This window comes from Oncorhynchus masou, chromosome 9 (assembly GCF_036934945.1).
Source record: "Oncorhynchus masou masou isolate Uvic2021 chromosome 9, UVic_Omas_1.1, whole genome shotgun sequence".
Classification (NCBI taxonomy): domain Eukaryota; kingdom Metazoa; phylum Chordata; class Actinopteri; order Salmoniformes; family Salmonidae; genus Oncorhynchus; species Oncorhynchus masou.
In genome coordinates this window covers 70794633-70817705 of record NC_088220.1, presented here as the reverse complement: position 1 = coordinate 70817705, position 23073 = coordinate 70794633, and the positions used below count along the sequence as shown (strand labels likewise).

At 45.3% G+C, this 23073-nt stretch overlaps 2 protein-coding genes across 4 annotated transcripts in view; one reads left to right on the top strand and one right to left on the bottom strand.

Moving 5' to 3' along the window:
• Positions 1-23073, bottom strand: part of LOC135546572 (neurofibromin-like) — a 133987-nt gene that overhangs the window by 43814 nt on the left and 67100 nt on the right. The window lies entirely within an intron of this gene.
• On the top strand, positions 12001-16095 carry LOC135546571 (mucin-2). Its single transcript, XM_064975118.1, has 2 exons — positions 12001-12189; positions 12709-16095. Exon 2 carries the CDS (start codon positions 12752-12754, stop codon positions 14435-14437), a length of 1686 nt encoding a protein of 561 aa, XP_064831190.1. The 5' UTR covers positions 12001-12189; positions 12709-12751; the 3' UTR covers positions 14438-16095.

The window sequence follows — 23073 nt, the reverse complement described above, 5'->3', positions numbered from 1 at the left end:
TATGTTCAAGTGCCCTTGAGAAAGTCCCTTTCACTTTGTCAAGGGCACATGGACATATTATCCACCTAGTCGGCTCAAGGATTCGAAACAGTGACCTTTTGGTTACTGTGTCAACGCTCTTAAACTCTAGGCTATGTGACGCCCCATTCAATCAAATTAACAGTACACTATGCCAACTATACATTATGGCAGTAGTAGTACTGGGAATATTTGATTAACTAAGTGTAATATTGAGTATATGTAGAAAGTATATTTTGTTGAACATAAGACGCGTCAAATTGAGATATCTGGTTTTGGACTGGTTGTACACGCACAACTACAATATGTAATAGAATGGAAGCCTATCCTGTTCACTTGTCTGGTCCTGTACCTGTTGAACTTTGGTCTTGTACGTCTATATATCTTGTTTGATGTTGTTTTTTTATATATTTTTTAATTTTTCTAAATTCAAATATGCCAACATGCTTGCTCTTCAGACATGAGTTAAGTTAAAATTATTACTTTACACCAACTCAAGAGAACTTCCTTTCCCTCATCTGAAGTGATTCCATGCACAAATACTATATCAAGGGTAAACTTTAAACATCTTGTTGCCATCCATGGCTGGGCACAAAGAATGCATTGGGTCACCAAAGCCTCCTTGCTACATGAATAAGTCCGCCCCTCTACCTTCGTGTGTCAGTCGAGCACTCACAGAACTCCTACATCTTTTGTTTCCACTCTTCTCTCTACTAAGTCGAAGTTCTTTTCTACTTTCTGTAAAAATACAATGTCTGTTTAAATGCCCCAACCCAAATAAATGGCTGTTTTGTAATCATGTGTGAATGAATGGCATTCTTGTTTCAAATCGATGGAGTAAGAACACAATGGTGTTCAGACAAGAGCTTCAGAAAATGGTGGTCTGCAATCAGTGCTCGACTTTGACTGAAATAGGTTCCGGTACTCATTTTGGGTACTGTTAATAATTAGGTGGAGGAGCTCCACAATACTTTTGATCTAATATTCTATGAGAGGAGCTCCACAATACTTTTGATCTAATATTCTATGAGAGGAGCAGGAGCTCCACAATACTTTTGATCTAATATTCTATGAGAGGAGCAGGAGCTCCACAATACTTTTGATCTAATATTCTATGAGAAGAGCAGGAGCTCCACAATACTTTTGATCTAATATTCTATGAGAAGAGCAGGAGCTCCACAATACTTTTGATCTAATATTCTATGAGAAGAGCAGGAGCTCCACAATACTTTTGATCTAACATTCTATGAGAGGAGCAGGAGCTCCACAATACTTTTGATCTAATATTCTATGAGAGGAGCAGGAGCTCCACAATACTTTTGATCTAAGATTCTATGAGAGGAGCAGGAGCTCCACAATACTTTTGATCTAATATTCTATGAGAGGAGCTCCACAATACTTTTGATCTAAGCTTCTATGAGAGGAGCAGGAGCTCCACAATACTTTTGATCTAACATTCTATGAGAGGAGCAGGAGCTCCACAATACTTTTGATCTAATATTCTATGAGAGGAGCTCCACAATACTTTTGATCTAAGATTCTATGAGAGGAGCAGGAGCTCCACAATACTTTTGATCTAACATTCTATGAGAGGAGCAGGAGCTCCACAATACTTTTGATCTAATATTCTATGAGAGGAGCAGGAGCTCCACAATACTTTTGATCTAACATTCTATGAGAGGAGCAGGAGCTCCATCATACTTTTGATCTAATATTCTATGAGAGGAGCAGGAGCTCCATAATACTTTTGATCTAATATTCTATGAGAGGAGCAGGAGCTCCACAATACTTTTGATCTAAGATTCTATGAAAGGAACAGGAACAGGAACAGGAACTCAAGCAGTAGAACATTTAAAAGTGCCGGTACTCAGCTCCTGTCCAAGTCAAGCACTGACTGCAATGAATACAGGGGGTGGCATGTGTACAACGATCGCAGTGAAATAGATGCTGTGAAATTATTGAGTTTGAGTTTATTTTATTTTTGCAGGGACAGTGCAATCAATGTTTCAGTAAAAGTGCCGGTTTTAGCCAGCCGGCTAATTTTCAACCTCAATCCCTGGGCAGGTTATTAAAAACAATTACAATATAGACAATCATTGAGCAGTGAGCACAAGCAGGGCAACATAGGACAACAAAGACTTAGCATACAGACAGAGCAACAGAGAACAAAAAGCAGCAAGACATTACTCCATTAATGTAAAAAACCTCTCCTGGCACTAGTTTAATAGGTTCTATTAATATTGTCAATTACAAAAGTGTATGTTGTATTTCAATTTATATCAGGAACATAGCCCCTAGGGCAGTTTACAAAACTATTATTTAATTGAAATAAAATAAAAATCTCTGCCCTTGATTAGGTTGACTGAAGATGATTTATTTTGACACAAACTGCATTGATGAACAAGAACATGATGAAGAACCAAGTGTCAAGTCAAATTGCAATCCAAACTCGGACAAAACAGAAATGGGATATAAACTGAGTGTACAAAACATTAACACTGTCCTAATTTGGAGTTGCACTTTTCCCTAATTTTGTTGTGTTATAGCTTGAATTTAAAATCAATTAAATGGAGATGTTTTGTCATTGGCCTACAAACAACACCCCATTACGTCAAAGTGGAAACATGTTTGTAAGATTTCTAACAAATGAACAACGAATGAAGAGCTGAAATGTCATGAGTCAATAAGTATTCAAGCCCTCTGTTATGGCAAGCCTAAATAATAATAAATAATAAATAAAGTTCAGGAGTCAATAAGTATTCAAGCCCTTTGTTCTGGCAAGCCTAAATAAGTTCAGGAGTCAATAAGTATTCAAGCCCTTTGTAATGACAAGCCTAAATAAGTTCAGGAGTCAATAAGTATTCAGGCCCTTTGTTATGGCAAGCCTAAATAAGTTCAGGAGTCAATAAGTATTCAAGCCCTTTGTTCTGGCAAGCCTAAATAAGTTCAGGAGTCAATAAGTATTCAAGCCCTTTGTAATGACAAGCCTAAATAAGTTCAGGAGTCAATAAGTATTCAAGCCCTTTGTTATGACAAGCCTAAATAAGTTCAGGAGTCAATAAGTATTCAAGCCCTTTGTAATGACAAGCCTAAATAAGTTCAGGAGTCAATAAGTATTCAAGCCCTTTGTAATGACAAGCCTAAATAAGTTCAGGAGTCAATAAGTATTCAAGCCCTTTGTAATGACAAGCCTAAATAAGTTCAGGAGTCAATAAGTATTCAAGCCCTTTGTTATGGCAAGCCTAAATAAGTTCAGGAATCAATAAGTATTCAAGCCCTTTGTAATGACAAGCCTAAATAAGTTCAGGAGTCAATAAGTATTCAAGCCCTCTGTAATGACAAGCCTAAATACGTTCAGGAGTCAATAAGTATTCAAGCCCTCTGTAATGACAAGCCTAAATAAGTTCAGGAGTCAATAAGTATTCAAGCCCTTTGTAATGACAAGCCTAAATAAGTTCAGGAGTCAATAAGTATTCAAGCCCTTTGTAATGACAAGCCTAAATAAGTTCAGGAGTCAATAAGTATTCAAGCCCTTTGTAATGACAAGCCTAAATAAGTTCAGGAGTCAATAAGTATTCAAGCCCTTTGTTATGGCAAGCCTAAATAAGTTCAGGAGTCAATAAGTATTCAAGCCCTTTGTAATGACAAGCCTAAATAAGTTCAGGAGTCAATAAGTATTCAAGCCCTTTGTAATGACAAGCCTAAATAAGTTCAGGAGTCAATAAGTATTCAAGCCCTCTGTAATGACAAGCCTAAATAAGTTCAGGAGTCAATAAGTATTCAAGCCCTTTGTTATGACAAGCCTAAATAAGTTCAGGAGTCAATAAGTATTCAAGCCCTTTGTAATGACAAGCCTAAATAAGTTCAGGAGTCAATAAGTATTCAAGCCCTTTGTAATGACAAGCCTAAATAAGTTCAGGAGTCAATAAGTATTCAAGCCCTCTGTAATGACAAGCCTAAATAAGTTCAGGAGTCAATAAGTATTCAAGCCCTTTGTTATGACAAGCCTAAATAAGTTCAGGAGTCAATAAGTATTCAAGCCCTTTGTAATGACAAGCCTAAATAAGTTCAGGAGTCAATAAGTATTCAAGCCCTCTGTAATGACAAGCCTAAATAAGTTCAGGAGTCAATAAGTATTCAAGCCCTTTGTTATGACAAGCCTAAATAAGTTCAGGAGTCAATAAGTATTCAAGCCCTCTGTAATGACAAGCCTAAATAAGTTCAGGAGTCAATAAGTATTCAAGCCCTTTGTAATGACAAGCCTAAATAAGTTCAGGAGTCAATAAGTATTCAAGCCCTTTGTTATGACAAGCCGAAATAAGTTCAGGAGTCAATAAGTATTCAAGCCCTTTGTAATGACAAGCCTAAATAAGTTCAGGAGTCAATAAGTATTCAAGCCCTTTGTAATGACAAGCCTAAATAAGTTCAGGAGTCAATAAGTATTCAAGCCCTTTGTAATGACAAGCCTAAATAAGTTCAGGAGTCAATAAGTATTCAAGCCCTTTGTAATGACAAGCCTAAATAAGTTCAGGAGTCAATAAGTATTCAAGCCCTTTGTTATGACAAGCCGAAATAAGTTCAGGAGTCAATAAGTATTCAAGCCCTTTGTAATGACAAGCCTAAATAAGTTCAGGAGTCAATAAGTATTCAAGCCCTTTGTAATGACAAGCCTAAATAAGTTCAGGAGTCAATAAGTATTCAAGCCCTTTGTAATGACAAGCCTAAATAAGTTCAGGAGAAAACCGTTGCTTAACAAGTCACATAATAAGTTGCATGGACTCACTCTGTGTGCAATAATAGTGTTCAACATGATTTTTTAATGTCTTCCTCATCTCCGTACCCCACAAATACAATTATCTGTAAGGTCCCTCAGTTGAGCAGTGAATTTCAAACACAGATTCAACCACAAAGACCAGGGAGGTTTTCCAATGCCTCGCAAATAAGGGCACATATTTGTAGATGGGTAGAAAAAAAATACACAAAAAAACAGACTTAATATCCCTTTGAGCATGGTGAAGTTATTAATTACACTTTGGATGGTGTATCAATACACCCAGTCACTACAAAGATACAGGCCTCCTTCCTAACTCAATTGCTGGAGAGGAAGGAAACTGCACAGGGATCTCACCATGAGGCCAATGGTGACTTTAGAACAGTTATAGAGTATAATAGATATTAGGGATGCACAATATATCGGTGACCATATCAGAAATCGGCCAAAATTAGCTTAAAAGGCCAACATCGGTATCGGCCCGATATCTAGTTTAACGCCGATGTGCAAAAACAATGTCAAAGCTGACGTGCATACCTATATAATGTAGATACATGATGTAATGACGCCACCTAAAATGTTGAACTACACGTGCAACACCGCATTCCTTACCAAGCCCACAATGTCTGCTGTGTAGATCGAGCAGTCAACAAGTCGAGCAGTCATTTGAAGGATTAAGGACATTTCAGCGAGACAACTTAAAGGCAAAATCCATGAACGGCAAGTTAATGGAATCCATTGCCCTTGACAATCAACCGTTCTCTGTCGTGGGTGATGTTGGCTTTCGCCAACTGGTCGAGCACCGGTACACACTACCAAGAGCACTATTTTTCAGATGTTGCCATACCGCAGTTACACAGTAATAGCGTCACTGCTATTAGCTTCACGACTGGCATGTGGACCAGTGATATCAGCCCTATGAGCATGCTAAGTCTGACAGGAGAGTGGGTAATTGAGGATTTCGTACTGAGGAAAGTCGTATTGCATGCTCAGGAATATGCTGGATGTCATACAGCTGCTGCCATTTAAATGGCCTATGATAACATCTTTGAAACATGAGCACACTAGCTAGCTCCATTCAAACAACTGACTCGAGAAATAAGCTCATCAACTGCGCCTGCAGCAGACGTGATACCCTCTGTCATGGCATTGAAACACTTGCTCAACAAAACTGCCGATAGGCTGTGAACAAGCGATTCGGTGGCTCTCTCTTTACTGTGTTGCCACCACGCTATGTACAAGGATCGCTACTTCGATGCAGACAACAAACAGGGTTTACGTGTAATGTTACATACACAGCTGAACAAGATGGAAACAGACACCGTGACAGTGCGCACCGAGGAAGAAGCCACGGGCAGACAGAGCTTAAACTTCACTGCTTGACATATACATACAGTTGAAGTCACTAATTTTTCAACCACTCCACAAATTTCTTGTTAACAAACTATAGTTTTGGCAAGTTGGTTAGGACATATACTTTCTGCATGACAAGTCATTTTTCCAAAATCAGTTTAACAGATTATTTCACTGTATCACAATTCCAGTGGGTCAGAAGTTTACATACACTAAGTTGACTGTGCCTTTAAACAGCTGTGAAAATTACAGAAAATGATGTCATGGCTTTAGAAGCTTCTGATAGGCTAATTGACATAATTTGAGTCAATTGGAGGTGTACCTGTGGATGTATTTCAAGGCCCACCTTCAAACTTGCTTGACATCATAGAAAAATCAAAAGAAATCAGTCAAGACCTCAGAAAAACAATTGCAGACCTCCTGTCACACCCTGGTCTTAGTATTTTGTGTTTTCTTTATTTATTTGGTAAGGCCAGGGTGTGACATGGGATTGTAGCTTAGTGGGATTTTCTAGCTTAGTCTATGGCTGTCTGAAGTGGTTCTCAATCAGAGGCAGGTGTTTATCATTGTCTCTGATTGGGAACCATATTTAGGCAGCCATATTCTTTGAGTGTGTCGTGGGTGATTGTCCCTGTTCCTGTCTTGTGTTAGTTTGCACCAGTTTAGGCTGTTTCGGGTTTCACGTTACGTTTATTGTTTTGTATGGATTCGTGTTTCCTTTGTTTTTCATTAAACATGAATCTCAATAGCCACGCCGCATTTTGGTCCGACTCTCCTTCACCTATAGAAAACCGTTACAGAATCACCCACCATAACAGGACCAAGCGGTGTGGTGACAGGCAGTGGCAGCAGGAGCAACAAGGTCTGGATTATACGACTTGGGAGGAGATAGACAGGTGGGCGGTCGACCCAGGGAGAGTGCCGGAGCCCGCCTGGGATTCGCTGGAGCAGTGCGAAGAGGGTTACAGGAGAATGGAGTTGGAGAAACAAGCACGGCGGCGTGGAAGGAAGCCCGAGAGTCAGCCCCAAAAATGTATTGGGGGTGGCACAGGAAGAGTGTGGCAGAGTCAGGAGTCAGACCTGAGCCAACTCCCCCTGTTTATTGTGAGGAGCCAAGGAGGAGACCAGAACCAGAGCCGGTGTTGGAGGTGAGCGAAGCAGAGACTGTGAAGGAGTTAATGGGAAAATTGGAGGAGAGAGTTATGAGGGACTTGCTGTGTTGGTGCTTTAGGCATGGAATTCACCCGACGGAGCGTGTCGGAGATTTGATGGCACCTGGGTCAGCGCTCCATACTCGTCCTGAGGTGCATGTTAGTCGGCTGGTGAAGATTGTGCCAGCCTCACGCACCAGGCCTCCTGTGCACCTCCCTAGCCTTGCACGTCCTGTGCCAGCCCTGCTCTCAAGATCTCCAGTACGCCTTCACGGTCCAGCCCATCCTGTGCCACCTCCACACACCAGCCCTCCGGGGGCAGCTCCCCGCACCAGGATTCCTGTGCATGTCTTCGGCCCAGTACCACCAGTGCCAGCACCACGCATCAGGCCTACAGTGCGCCTCGCCTCTGCAGCGCTGCCAGAGCCTTCCTCCTCTCCAGCGCTGCCGGAGTGTCCCGCCTGTTCAGCGCTGCCAGAGCCTTCCTCCTCTCCAGCGCTGCCGGAGTCTCCCGCCTGTTCAGCACTGCCAGAGCCTTCCTCCTCTCCAGCGCTGCCGGAGTCTCCCACCTGTGTTGCGCTGCCAGAGCCTTCCGCCTCTACAGCGTTGCCGGAGTCTCCCGCCTGTTCAGAGCTGCCAGTCTGCAAGGAACTGCCAGAGCTGCCAGGCTGCAAGAAGCCGCCAGAGCTGCCAGTCTGCAAGAAGCCGCCAGAGCTGCCAGTCTGCAAGAAGCCGCCAGAGCTGCCAGTCTGCATGGAGCAGACAGAGCCGTCAGTCAGCATGGAGCAGCCAGAGCCGTCAGTCAGCATGGAGCAACCAGAGCCGCCAGTCAGCATGGAGCAGCCAGAGCTGCCAGTCAGCATGGAGCAGCCAGAGCCGTCAGTCTGCCAGGATCCGCCAGTCAGCCAGACTCTTCCAGATCCGCCAGTCAGCCAGGATCCGCCAGTCAGCCAGGATCCACCAGTCAGCCAGACTCTTCCAGATCCGCCAGTCAGCCAGGATCTTCCAGATCCGCCAGTCAGCCAGGATCCGCCAGTCAGCCAGACTCTTCCAGATCCGCCAATCAGCCAGGATCTTCCAGATCCGCCAGTCAGCCAGGATCTTCCAGATCCGCCAGTCAGCCAGGATCTTCCAGATCCGCCAGTCAGCCAGGATCCGCCAGTCAGCCAGACTCTTCCAGATCCGCCAGCCAGCCAGGATCTGCCAGAGCCAACTACCTGCCTGAGCTTCCTCTCAGTGCTGAGCTTCCTCTCAGTGCTGAGCTTCCTCTCAGTGCCGAGCTTCCTCTCAGTGCCGAGCTTCCCCTCAGTGCCGAGCTTCCCCTCAGTCCCGAGCTGCCCCTCAGTCCCGAGCTGCCCCTCAGTCCCGAGCTGCCCCTCAGTCCCGAGCTGCCCCTCAGTCCCGAGCTGCCCCTCAGTCCCGAGCTGCCCCTCAGTCCAGTGGGGTCCTGGGTGAAGACTACTAGGCCAAGGTCGGCGGCGAGGGTCGCCTATCTAAGGACGCGAGGAAAATGGACTAAGACTTTGTTGAAGTGGGGTCCACGTCCGCCGCCGGAGCCGCCACCGTGGACAGACGCCCACCCGGACCCTCCCCTATGGGTTTTGGTGTGCGGCCGGGAGTTCGCACCTTGGGTGGGGGGGTTCTGTCACGCCCTGGTGTTTTTGTCTTGGGTTTTTTTCACAGGTATTGGGATTGTAGCTTAGTGGGATTTTCTAGCTTAGTCTATGGCTGTCTGAAGTGGTTCTCAATCAGAGGCAGGTGTTTATCGTTGTCTCTGATTGGGAACCATATTTAGGCAGCCATATTCTTTGAGTGTGTCGTGGGTGATTGTCCTTGTTCCTGTCTTGTGTTAGTTTGCACCAGTTTAGGTTGTTTCGGTTTTCACGTTACGTTTATTGTTTTGTATTGATTCGTGTTTCCTTTGTTTTTCATTAAACATGAATCTCAATAGCCAAGCCGCATTTTGGTCCGACTCTCCTTCACCTATAGAAAACCGTTACACCTCCACAAGTCTGGTTCATCCTTGGGAGCAATTTCCAAACGCCCGAAGGTACCACGTTCATCTGTACAAACAATAGTACGCAAGAAAAACACCATGGGACCACGCAGCCATCATACCGCTCAGGAAGGAGACACGTTCTGTCTCCTAGAGATGAACGTACTTTGGTGCAAAAAGTGCAAATCAATCCCAGAACAACAGCAATGGACCTTTTGAAGATGCTGGAGGAAACAGGTACAAAAGTATCTATATCCACAGTGCAACGAGTCCAATATCAACATAACCTGAAAGGCCGCTCAGCAAGGAAGAAGCCACTGCTCCAAAACCGCCATAAAAAAGACAGACTATGGTTTGCAACTGCACATGGGGACAAAGATTGTACTTTTTGGAGAAATGTCCTTTGGTCTGATGAATCAAAAATATGACTGTTGGCCATAATGACCGTTGTTATGAACACCATCCCAAACAGTAAGCACGGGGATGGCAGCATCATGTTATGGGTGTGCACTTCACAAAATAGATGGCATCATGAGGATGGAAAATTAGGTGGATATATTGAAGCAACATCTCAAGACATCAGTCAGGAAGTTATAGCTTGGTCGCAAAGGGGTCTTCCAAATGGACAATGACCCCAAGCATACTTCCAAAGTTGTGGCAAAATGGCTTAAGGACAACAAAGTCAAGGTATTGGAATGGCCATCACAAAGCCCTGACCTCAATCCCATAGAAAATTTGTGGGCAGAACTGAAAATGCGTGTGTGAACAAGGAGGCCTACAAACCTGACCCAGTTACACCAGCTCTGTCAGGAGGAATGGGCCAAAACTCACCCAACTTATTGTGGGAAGCTTGTGGAAGGCTATCTGAAACCTTTGACCCAAGTTAAACAATTTCAAGGCAATGCTACCAAATACTAATTGAGGGCATGTAAACTTCTGACCCACTGGGAATGTGATGAAAGAAATAAAAGCTGAAATAAATAATTCTCTCTAATATTATTCTGACATTTCACATTCTTAAAATAAAGTGGTGATCTTAACTGACCTAAAACAGGGAAATTTTACTAGGACTAAATGTCAGGAATTGTGAAAAACTGAGTTGAAGTGTATTTGGCTAAGGTGTATGTAAAGTTCCGACTTAAACTGTATGATGAAATCCTGGTAAAGAAGGAAACAACTTAACAAATGAAAAACGAAACAGCACTGCAAGTAAGTGAAAGAAATAGGTTTTGTTTATGTTTCACTGGTAATGGGGACATATGTAAATGCCAACAAAATAACTATTTGGTGAGTGTGGTGTGTGTGTGTGTGTGTGTGTGTGTGTGTGTGTGTGTGTGTGTGTGTGTGTGTGTGTGTGTGTGTGTGTGTGTGTGTGTGTGTGTGTGTGTGTGTGTGTGTGCGCGTGCGTGTATGTGTGTAGCCTTTACTTAACTAGGCAAGTCAAACAAGAACAAATTATTATTAACAATGACGGTCTACCCCGGCCAAACCCGGACGACGCTGGGCCAATTGTGCGCTGCCCTATGGGGACTCCTGGATGATGGCCTTCGAGACAGAGTTATTCTGTCCAGTGTCTGTGTTCTTTTGACCATCTTAATCTTAGCTTTTTATTGGCCAGTCTGAGAAATGGCTTTTTCTTTGCAACTCTGCCTCGAAGGCCAGCATCCAGGAGTCACCTCTTCACTGTTGACCTTGAGACTGCTGTTTTGCGGGGACTATTTAATGAAGCTGCCAGTTGAGGTGCTTTTTTCTCAAACTAGACACTCTAAAGTACTTGTCCTCTAGCTCTGTTGTGCACCGGGGCCTCCCACTCCTCTTTATATTCTGGTTAGGGACAGTTTGCGATGTTCTACAAAGGGAGTAGTACACATCGTTGTGTGAGATCTTCAGCTTCTTGACAATTTCTTGCATGGAATAGCCTTCATTTCTCAGAACAAGAACAGACTGAAGAGTTTCAGAAGAAAGTTATTTGTTTCTGGCCATTTTGAGCCTGTAATCGAACCAACAAATGCTGATGCTCCAGATACGCAACTAGTCTAAAGGCCAGTTTTATTGCTTCTTTAATCAGAAAAACATTTGACATAATTGCAAAAGGGTTTTCTAATGATCAATTAGCCTTTTAAAATGATAAACTTGGATTAGCTAACACAACGCTCAATTGGAACACAGGAGTGATGGTTGCTGATAATGGAACCCACAGTATATGTTCAACAATTCAACTGAAAACACTGAAACAACTACCGCTTGTCTTTGACACTATGCCCTAGACCTTGCTGTGTTTGAATCTTTTTTAACTGCATCTTATTTCTGTTGACAGTTTTAAATCAAAAGCACAAATACAGAAAACAAACACGACTGTATAATTGAACAGAATGAGTGATAGCGACAACTGAAACACTTCCCATGTAACAGGATTCAGCAGCAAGGCGGCCAACTACTTTCACGCCATCTCTACAGGAGTGATAGGCAGCTATTTATTTAACATAAACTTCCCAAGAGCATAGCATTCAGTACTGTCTGTAACAAACTATATGACAAAGACAACTATCCCAGAGTGCATATTAAAATGAAATATGTACATCTTTGTATTGAAACATCCAGTGCTAAAACCACAAACCACTCTTCTTCCATCACTGCAGACTTTGCTCTGTTAAAACAAACAGGGTGTCATTTGTCATCAGACCTCAGTTTCACAGCTCTCACTTCCTGTCAAGTGAGGCAAGCAAAAGTTCTGTATTCTACCAGGCTGTGGCCTCGCAGCCTTCTACAGCGGTTGCTTTCTGGGCTTCATGTACACCAAACTATGGGGACCTCTCCCAACTGAGACACACCAAATCATACAGGGTTTCTGATTTTTGTGAACGGCCAGGATTCGAGGGTTACATCCTGTGTAGGCTCAGGTGAGTACAACCAACTTTAGGGTGGGTAAATATAAATGGGTTATTGCAGGATCTGTGGCTCTAATGAGGACATGTGTAATATGCCAGAGAATGTGCAAGCATTTGTGAACAAAAGCCTTTTAAATACAGAGTTGTTTGTGGGATGTGGGAGTTTTAAATGGTAAGTAGGAGGGAAAAAAGCACATTATACAAACACTATCACTAATGTAAGCTAATCAATACTGATTGGACAAAGACATCCTGATGTGAAACATTATAAGCCATTCATTCTTAGAAATGGGACAAAACCAGAAAATATTGTTTGATTCCTCCATTAAACATTCTGATCGTATTAACAGATCACATTTACTCTAAATATTGTATGCCTACTTTAAATTGTAGTTGAGGAAGGAAATGCCAAAAGTGGCGATCACATTTTACCACACAGCCCTTTATGCTAAAATGTTGCTTGTTTCCTCATGGTACAGCGCGTTTGTAGATACAGTAATGACAGTTGCTTTTCTTCTTTTCATCCATCAGTCATCAGGACACAGCAGAATTCAGATGTTAACAGGAAACAGCAATGGAGGGAAGGCGTCTTGTTATTGTGTCGTTTCTGTGGATGCTGCCACGGGGACTGAATGGCACAGTGACACCTAACCTCCACAACTTCAGAAGCAGTGAGGTTACTGCAACTTCGGACAATAAAGTTTCACCCTTAGAAATGGCTCAAGAGCCCCTCAACAACGCACCGGATGAAGGACAACATAGCACTGTGGCATCTTCAGTTGAGTTGAAGCTCACAGTGAAAAGTGAACCACAGACTTCAGACCAGGTGTCGACCAGAAACATTCTCAGCCACAATCGGCCTTCAATGCAGCCTTTGCATATGAGCACAAAGAGGAACTCCCAGTCACCTCAGGACCGCCAAACAACCAGATATAAAAACAAGTCTATGGTGGAGATCACAGCAGATGGAGCCCGGGAAACTTCGCCTGCTATGTGGAATCAACCTCTGGTAAGGCAAGTTACACCCTCCGGCAAGGACGAACTTAGTCCAACAGCATCACCTAGACCTTCTGAGTTGTCCACTCAAACAACCTCACCGACACCAAATCAACCAACAGAGATCCAAATGGGGCCTATTCCGTCCAATTCTCCAATATCGCAGTTCAACGACTCCACAGACAGAAACCAACCCACGCCAACTGTTGTTGGATTTGGAGTGACACCGACTAGAGCGGAATATACTTTGAACACAGGTGGAGAGGCTCAACTATCCAGCACCGCCTCCCAGGCCCCAGTTACAAGCAGGAGATCAACCCCTTCACACCCCACTGAAAGAGGTCCAACAGGCCCATCTGAGCTGCCTAGTACTGCCACTTCCCCCACCACCCTACCTCCATCTACAGCCATGACCAAATCTTCAACCCACGTCTCCACTCCATGGACGTCGACCAAGCCTGCCAAGACCCTTGCCACCACTGAAGCCTCTGTTACTTCTAGTGTTGACGTTACCAGCAGCAAGGGTCAATCCACACCAATGGTCCCCACTAAAAAAGAAGTTGCCACTGCCACCACCACGGCAAAAAAGAAACCAAAGCCTCCGACAAAAACTGCAAACAAAGACGAGCGAAAAAAGACAGGGAACCATGGCACAGCGGTGGCTGTACTGATTGGTGGGACGTTGTTCATGATGCTGGTGGGTTTTGGGGTCATCTTTGTGAGGAAGCAAAGACAACAGAGGATCCAGCTGCAGAATACAGCCTGGGCAGGCCCCTCTCCGTTTCTGGACGGTGGAGTCCAGTGTCAACAGGATTATGACGATAGTGGTGATGTCCATCTGAGGGGCTCCAATGGAATCTCCTTCTCTGGCTTCCTGTCTCAGCAACTCTCCAAAAGGTTCTCTCTGATCCAGGATACTGACCAGGAATTCCAGATGGGTGAGATTCCGTCAGGAAGTACATTCGGAAGAATTGTTAAACCGTGCAACGAGGAGGCACAACTTCCAGACAACTCCTCATCTCCTCTGCCGTCTTCAGAGACCACTGCCACAGCATCCACCCATGACCATCAGCCTCCTTCCTCCTTGCAGGATGTTGATCTGGGGCCAGACAATGCTCCCAATCGCTCTTCCTCTCACTCTCATACGCCACCAGATATCCCAGAAGCTGTTCCTCCACCACTGTTGGGTGTTCACCTGCGTCCCCCCTCCACCAGAGAGCACATATTTCCCCATCCCCCCGGACCCGCCTTTACCCATCTCTAAGCAGTGACAGATAGCAACACACAGGAAACCCAATCTCCTCCCCCACCACCCAACAAAGGAAACCACTAACCAAAAAACTAAACTGATGCTTATAAGTGTTTTGCTTCCTCTATCTGATGAAACATTCCATGAAATGGATCTTCAACTAGGCTTATAGCCATAGTTTGATTGTGAAAACCAAGCTAACCCTCTCCCTATTTAACAGGATAACTGACATTGGCCACAATAATCAGCCTTTTTCCCTATGATCTTTCTTTGGTATGAAGGCAACCAAATGTACACTCAGAAAGCTTTCCCAAATGTTTTGATTCAAGATGTGGATACGTTTCACATCCATTTTAATTCCGCCTGACCAATCTGTAGCAGTGATAATTATTTCATGCTACAATAATTGCTTTTCTCCAGTGTACTTATTGGAGAGAATCACACAGGATGTAAAGGCCTAAACATCAGCATCATACCCAGTGGTGAGATAATTCAGAGAAGGATGCACTGCTGAAGTAATGTAATTGTAATATTGTGTGTGTGTGTGTGTGTGTGTGGCAGGTGAACATTCTCAGAGCATAAGTCAAGTCAATGAAAACAATCTACCCAGGCTGAAACATTCACGGTGAAAGAAGAAGTACTAAAAATAAATGAAACGAAAGGGTGAATTATATAATTAAACTGAGGAACAATAGATAGAATGAATGTGAGAAAGAGTGAGCAGGGAGTTAGTCTCTCAGTGGGGCTGGCCCAACACTGTTAGTCAGTGCCTTACTGCAGTGTTGCAGTTGCTCCCAGTGTACTTCAGAGCTGTGCAGCAGTACACTAACAGTAAAGAGAGACAGAAAGAGGGAAATGTCAGACCCACAAAAATTGCCTCAATGTCTCATTGTTAGGAATTTTATGAATAATGACTAAACAATATCTACATTTAAATAGAACTATAACTAATTCAACTCTACCCTGTTTTACAATATCTGATTAAATAATGTTCGTTCCTAAGAAAGAGGTTATGTAGCATGGATAAGGGGTAATTGGAAATGATAACTATTGTGTAGGAAGGAATGTGTGTGTGTCTTAAGTAAGCAAAGAGGGTCATTAACCTATGTTTGAACCGACTCAACTATAACTCTGTGGCGATCACTCTGTGGCGGTTTTCCGTATCTGGAACTGTCTGCTAAAGTGGTAATAAATTATGGTGAGACTTCAGGAGTTAATCCAGGTATATTGTGTGTCATGTATGTGCGCTAGAGAGTTGTAATGAACTTTTGAACCTGCTTTGTCCTGGTCGAGAGGAGGAAGGACATTTTGAAACATATGACGTCATATGTGAAATATAAGCTGTTGTACATGGTTCTTGGGGCAGCGCGCTCTCGAGAATAAATGCTATTGGCTAATTTTGATAGACTGGTCTCTGTCTATTTTATGCAAATAAGGATCTTACAAATTCTTAGAACCAAGACAGAGTGATTTTAATTGAATTGGTTAATGAACACATAATGGAATTATTAAATTTGTTTGACACTCATCTGAAGAGAAACCACAGAAACAAGATGGGAGACAGAAAGCAACCACCACACCCAATCACCTACACATACTTGTCAACAAATTAGATGTTAAATGCTTGTTGTTCATCAATCACGTATTTATGCAATAAATCCAATTATGGTAAATACGGGTGTGAATTTGTGTACTACATTAGCCTCATACAGTGAGGCAGACTACAGGCTCAATGGTTAACGCCAGGCTATAATTCATTCTGCTGGGTGGTGATTGAGGAAAGAGCATCATCTGCCTACACCACAAGCCAATACCCCACTCCACCCGCCCCTGCCGCTCAGATGCCAGCCACGGCACCTGCTTCATCCCTCCCTATAAAGAGCGTTGCCTGGAAGATACAGCCATCATAAATCCATTACCTCTCACCACCCCCCTACTACTCAAATTCACAACTTCTTCCAGGCATATTCTCCAGCTGAGTATTAAAAGGGATATGTTTCTATTGAAATTGTAGAACTCCCTATGTTGATACTGCCACAGACATGAAAGAAACACAAGAGAAGTAGAGAGGAAGCAGCACGAGAAGTAGCTAAACTTGAGAATAATTTCAGTCCTGTTTCATTCTAACTCTTTACACATCTGCAGTTCCAAGTCTGATGTAGATTTCAAACTACCAACTCAGTCTGTCATATCAGGCCTGTTGGGGGTCAATCTTAATCTCCAACACAAACAGATGCCATGTTCATCTCAACACAGCCGGTTCAATTTGCAACAAACAGAATCCATGCCATGTTCATCTCAACACAGGTCAATTCGTTCTACTATCATGACAAGCTATTGTAAGAGTATGACTTTTAGTATGACTATACATATTTTCTGCTCATCATTCTAAAACAATTGCATGTGCTGTGACTACCGTTGGTTTTCACACAAGTAGATTGCAAGGTGGGAAACCTTCTGTGAAAACATATTTTCCCTCGTACAAACACTTGTGGTTCATGTATGCAATTCTCTTGATGCTTCAACTTATTAACAAAGCTTTCAACATGACAAATTTACAGAAATCAGATAGTCATTTTCAATGATCCCATCTAATAATCTGAGATGAATAGCCCACATTAGTTTGATATCACAGACTCTCACAGCTTATTGGTTGAACATCCGGAACAAACACAGCAGATTGGAGTAGCTATGCAGTTTCACGCTTTGGATTGGTCTGGTGTTGCCATGCTAGCACCATGCACTGCACTATGGAGGGTATTTCTTACTGCGTTTCATTTGCTGACATTTTTTCTGGAGAATTGTGAATGGTGATTGCTGCCAGCAATTCATGCTGACTTGTCGCTGACTGATATTGCCAGCAGTAGCAGGGCGGCCTGCTTCGGGAGAAGTGCAGAATGAAATATTCACTGCTTGCTTATGGCTAGTTGCAGAACAGAGAAGTTCTGTGGTGCTAAGTACAGAATGCCTAGAACAATAAGCATGATGTTATGCTTCGTGTATATTTCCACGAGAGAAGCCCCAAACCTACTACAGAGGACTGTTTCATTGGCCAGACACAATCTGCCAAACTATTAAAGAATGACACAGACAGACAGACAGACAGACAGACAGACAGACAGACAGACAGACAGACAGACACAAACAGGGAAAGGCATGTGGGCACAGAAGTGACTTCATGAAATGCTGATTTAAAAACATAATTAGAATCTAAATCTCCAGTGGCACCCCCAAATCACTCCACTCAAAATGAAGTAATCAAATCACAGCACACACACTCACTAAAAACTAGGATGAGACAACTGTACCGTTAATACAAAAACAGTGCTAATTCGCTGCTGAGGGCGGTGGAGGCAGCCAGTCGTTGCAGGTGCCAGATGTGATGTTAGATACAGGGCATTCGGAAAGCATTCGGCTCCTTTCACTTTTTCCACAGTTAAGTTACAGCCTTATTCTAAAATAGGACAACAAGCACACAGCCAAGACAATGCACGAGTGGCTTCAGGCCCAGCCAGATCCCGGACTTGAACCCGATCAAAGAGTCTCTGGAGAGACCTGAAAATATCTGTTCATCGACACTCCCTATCCAACCAGACAGAGCTTAAAAGGATCTGCAGAGAAGAATGGGAGAAACTTCCCAAATACAGGTGTGCCAAGCTTGTAGCGTCATACCCAAGAAGACGAGGCTGTAATTTCTGCCAAAGGTGCTTCAACAAAGTACTGAGTAAAAGGTTGTGTAAACGTGATATTTTACATTTGCAAACATTTCTAAAAAAATGGGGCAGAATTCAATCCATTTTAGAATAAGGCTGTAACGTAACAAAATGTGGTAAAAGTCAAGGGGTCTGAATACTTTCCAAATGCACTGTTTGTGTATGAAAAAGAGAGAGGAGAAGTCACCACAGCCCCCCCCCGCCTCATTAGCAGCAGAGGGGGCCGGCACTGTGCTGCAATCCTCCATTCCTCTCCGCCTCCCTGCCTAATTAGCAGCAAGGGGGCCGGCACTGTGCTGCAATCCTCCATTCCTCTCCCCCTCCCTGCCTCATTAGCAGCAGAGGGGGCCGGCACTGTGCTGCAATCCTCCATTCCTCTCCCCCTCCCTGCCTCATTAGCAGCAGAGGGGGCCGGCACTGTGCTGCAATCCTCCATTCCTCTCCCCCTCCCTGCCTCATTAGCAGCAGAGGGGGCCGGCACTGTGCTGCAATCCTCCATTCCTCTCCCCCTCCCTGCCTCATTAGCAGCAGAGGGGGCCGGCACTGTGCTGCAATCCTCCATTCCTCTCCCCCTCCCTGCCTCATTAGCAGCAGAGGGGGCCGGCACTGTGCTGCAATCCTCCATTCCCTCCCCCTCCCTGCCTCATTAGCAGCAGAGGGGGCCGGCACTGTGCTGCAATCCTCCATTCCTCTCCCCCTCCCTGCCTCATTAGCAGCAGAGGGGGCGGCACTGTGCTGCAATCCTCCATTCCTCTCCCCCTCCCTGCCTCATTAGCAGCAGAGGGGGCCGGCACTGTGCTGTAATCCTCCATTCCTCTCCCCTCCCTGCCTCATTAGCAGCAGAGGGGGCCGGCACTGTGCTGCAATCCTCCATTCCTCTCCCCTCCCTGCCTCATTAGCAGCAGAGGGGGCCGGCACTATGCTGTAATCCTCCATTCCTCTCCCCCTCCCTGCCTCATTAGCAGCAGAGGGGGCCGGCACTGTGCTGCAATCCTCCATTCCTCTCCCCCTCCCTGCCTCATTAGCAGCAGAGGGGGCCGGCACTGTGCTGCAATCCTCCATTCCTCTCCCCCTCCCTGCCTCATTAGCAGCAGAGGGGGCCGGCACTATGCTGTAATCCTCCATTCCTCTCCCCCCTCCCTGCCTCATTAGCAGCAGAGGGGGCCGGCACTGTGCTGCAATCCTCCATTCCTCTCCCCCTCCCTGCCTCATTAGCAGCAGAGGGGGCCGGCACTGTGCTGCAATCCTCCATTCCTCCCTGCCTCATTAGCAGCAGAGGGGGCCGGCACTGTGCTGCAATCCTCCATTCCTCTCCCCCTCCCTGCCTCATTAGCAGCAGAGGGGCCGGCACTGTGCTGCAATCCTCCATTCCTCTCCCCCTCCCTGCCTCATTAGCAGCAGAGGGGGCCGGCACTGTGCTGCAATCCTCCATTCCTCTCCGCCTCCCTGCCTAATTAGCAGCAAGGGGGCCGGCACTGTGCTGCAATCCTCCATTCCTCTCCCCCTCCCTGCCTCATTAGCAGCAGAGGGGGCCGGCACTGTGCTGCAATCCTCCATTCCTCTCCCCCTCCCTGCCTCATTAGCAGCAGAGGGGCCGGCACTGTGCTGCAATCCTCCATTCCTCTCCCCCTCCCTGCCTCATTAGCAGCAGAGGGGGCCGGCACTGTGCTGCAATCCTCCATTCCTCTCCCCTCCCTGCCTCATTAGCAGCAGAGGGGGCCGGCACTATGCTGTAATCCTCCATTCCTCTCCCCCTACCCTGCCTCATTAGCAGCAGAGGGGGCCGGCACTGTGCTGCAATCCTCCATTCCTCTCCCCCTCCCTGCCTCATTAGCAGCAGAGGGGGCCGGCACTGTGCTGCAATCCTCCATTCCTCTCCCCCTCCCTGCCTCATTAGCAGCAGAGGGGGCTGGCACTATGCTGTAATCCTCCATTCCTCTCCCCCTCCCTGCCTCATTAGCAGCAGAGGGGGCCGGCACTGTGCTGCAATCCTCCATTCCTCTCCCCCTCCCTGCCTCATTAGCAGCAGAGGGGCCGGCACTGTGCTGCAATCCTCCATTCCTCTCCCCCTCCCTGCCTCATTAGCAGCAGAGGGGGCCGGCACTGTGCTGCAATCCTCCATTCCTCTCCCCTCCCTGCCTCATTAGCAGCAGAGGGGGCCGGCACTGTGCTGCAATCCTCCATTCCTCTCCCCCTCCCTGCCTCATTAGCAGCAGAGGGGGCTGGCACTATGCTGTAATCCTCCATTCCTCTCCCCCTCCCTGCCTCATTAGCAGCAGAGGGGGCCGGCACTGTGCTGCAATCCTCCATTCCTCTCCCCCTCCCTGCCTCATTAGCAGCAGAGGGGGCCGGCACTGTGCTGCAATCCTCCATTCCTCTCCCCCTCCCTGCCTCATTAGCAGCAGAGGGGGCCGGCACTGTGCTGCAATCCTCCATTCCTCTCCCCCTCCCTCACTTGTTCTTCCTCCTCTCTCTCCCTTTCAGACTGCTCTTTCCTTGAGCACAGTGCTGCATCAAGAGCCTGCAGAGGAGCGGAGGAGACTGACTGGCGCTATCGAGGGCACCCTGCTCTGGCACGCCAGGAGGAAGCCATAACCAAGAAGAGGGTATTGAGACAGAACGAGAGAGCCTGCCCACCACTGACCAGTGCCAACACAGCACTAGAGAGAGAGAGAGAGAGAGAGAGAGAGAGAGAGAGAGAGAGAGAGAGAGAGAGAGAAAGAGGGGGGAGATAGAGGGAAGAGAGGTCCACCTTCACCAGAGAAGGAAGAAAAGCAAGGGAGAAAATAGAAAGCAAGTGTAAAAGTGAGGAAGATATTGAAAGAAATTAAAAAAGACCCCAAAAGAGAGCCAGCGCAAAAACAGAGTAGAAATAGAAAGGATGCAAGAATATTGACAACTAACACCCCCCAGATTTGACTTGACAATCACTCTCTCCACTCCGCTGCTCAGAAAAAAAACAAGGGGGAGCGAGTGAGAGGGCTGGCCGAGGGAAGGAGGAAGAAAAGAGCGAGATGACGGACTGAAGCAATGGAGAGGATAAGGTGAGTGACTAATGACATGGAGAGAAAAACGTTAGGAGAGACGGGTGTACATGCTAAGACATGCGCACATGACAGGACCCACACAGTGCTTCACAGAGCAGTGATGTATTTGATTCTGTACCACATTAGCTCAGTGGACTGCAGCAGGGTGATTTGTCGATGTCAGTCTACTGCTTCTCATTAGAGACTTACTATATGCTTCTCTCTCTGAATTTGGTATGTTACTATTGCAACTATTGTTATACAGGTAAAATGCAACCTCAGACTAACTTGCAGTATGCCATGACCTGAACAAGTTTCTAGAGAGAGCTCAGCTTATTATGTAATGCTATTAACCTGCGACACATGTGTTTGGCAAGCTCTCCTTAACACACACACACACACACACACACACACACACACACACACACACACACACACACACACACACACACACACACACACACACACACACACACACACACAGTCCCCAGATAACCAGTCATTTGTGCCAGAGATGACAGGACACAACACAACTGTTTGTGTGCGTGCGTATGGGATCAAGAGTGTGTGTGTTTGCCGCCCTAAATGAATTCAGCCGGCTCTTACTGCAGTATTTCCGAGCTCCTACCCGCTGGCAAGGCATCAAGCTTAATGGCACACAGACTGACTGGGGCCCTTGTAAACTGCATCAAAGCTATTAGATATATCAGTCTGACCCTCAACGAGGACAGTTAGCATATAGCCTGGCGATACAATGATATACTGTTATAAATGTCAGAGGGGTGTTAATGATGTGAATGGGAACGATAGGGAGGAGAGGGGTATGGGAAGGGAGAGGGCTCTGGTTTAAGTGAGGTCCAATCTACCCAGCTGGTTCCCAGTCATGACTTTCTGGATTGTTCTGTGGGCAGCAGAACCAGTGTGTTTTACTACTGTGTCCAGGTGTTTAATACTGCCTCTCTCCCATCTGGGAGGCTGTTGCTATGCATCAAAGGCTATCTCAAAACAGCAGCAGCTCCAAACAAGGTATTAAATCAATTCTACAGAGATTCCACTGGGGGGAAACTAGGCAGGTTATGAATAAGGGTGATAATGTCGCTAAAACTCCACCAACTACCGTTGTCTAGCAATTTATGTTTGAAAACTAGCATGCTGGCAGATACCCATAGACCTCCAGTCTTCACGCTATTGCTAGACAGCATTGGCTCTCAAAACTACCTCTAACTTCCTTCATACTGGACATAAAAATGGTATCCAAAAATGGTATCCACTAGTTCAATTGACTTGAGTAGGGCTGTCCCCGACAAAAAAAACCTTGGTCGACCAATCGATTGGACGTAATTTTAAAACGTGTATTTTTCCGTATATAGACACACACTATGTTTGAATAAATTAAACTATATGTAGGCTACTGAGCTTGTCTGATGCTTTAAGCACTGCGATTTAAAATTAAGACACAAATTACAAGAGGGAGCCAGAGATCAATAGAGCCTAACCGGACAACAAAAACTTGTTCCCGACCCTCCTGCCACTGCTGCTGGCCTTAGCAGATTCTGGGGTTATGCTCCATCAGTTGCCAGGCTACACCAGTGGTCGGCAACCTTTTCCATTTGAAGTGCTAAGTTACCTTACCATTTCTACTGATCTGCGTGCAAGTTTTCACATGCACATTTTCATGGAACAGTTTCATTTCATTTATAATAAAGTCGTCATCTCAAAATCAATTTCATGTGGTTAATCAGAATACTATCTAAATGAAAATGATACAAATCTAAAAGTAACTTCTATTGCCATTGCAATATGTACAAATAACCTACATAAAAGACATCACATTGAAGCCTGCAGGTAGAAAATATCCTGACAAGAATAAATATCCTATAAATCACATTGGCTACGCATGGCCTGTTTGCAA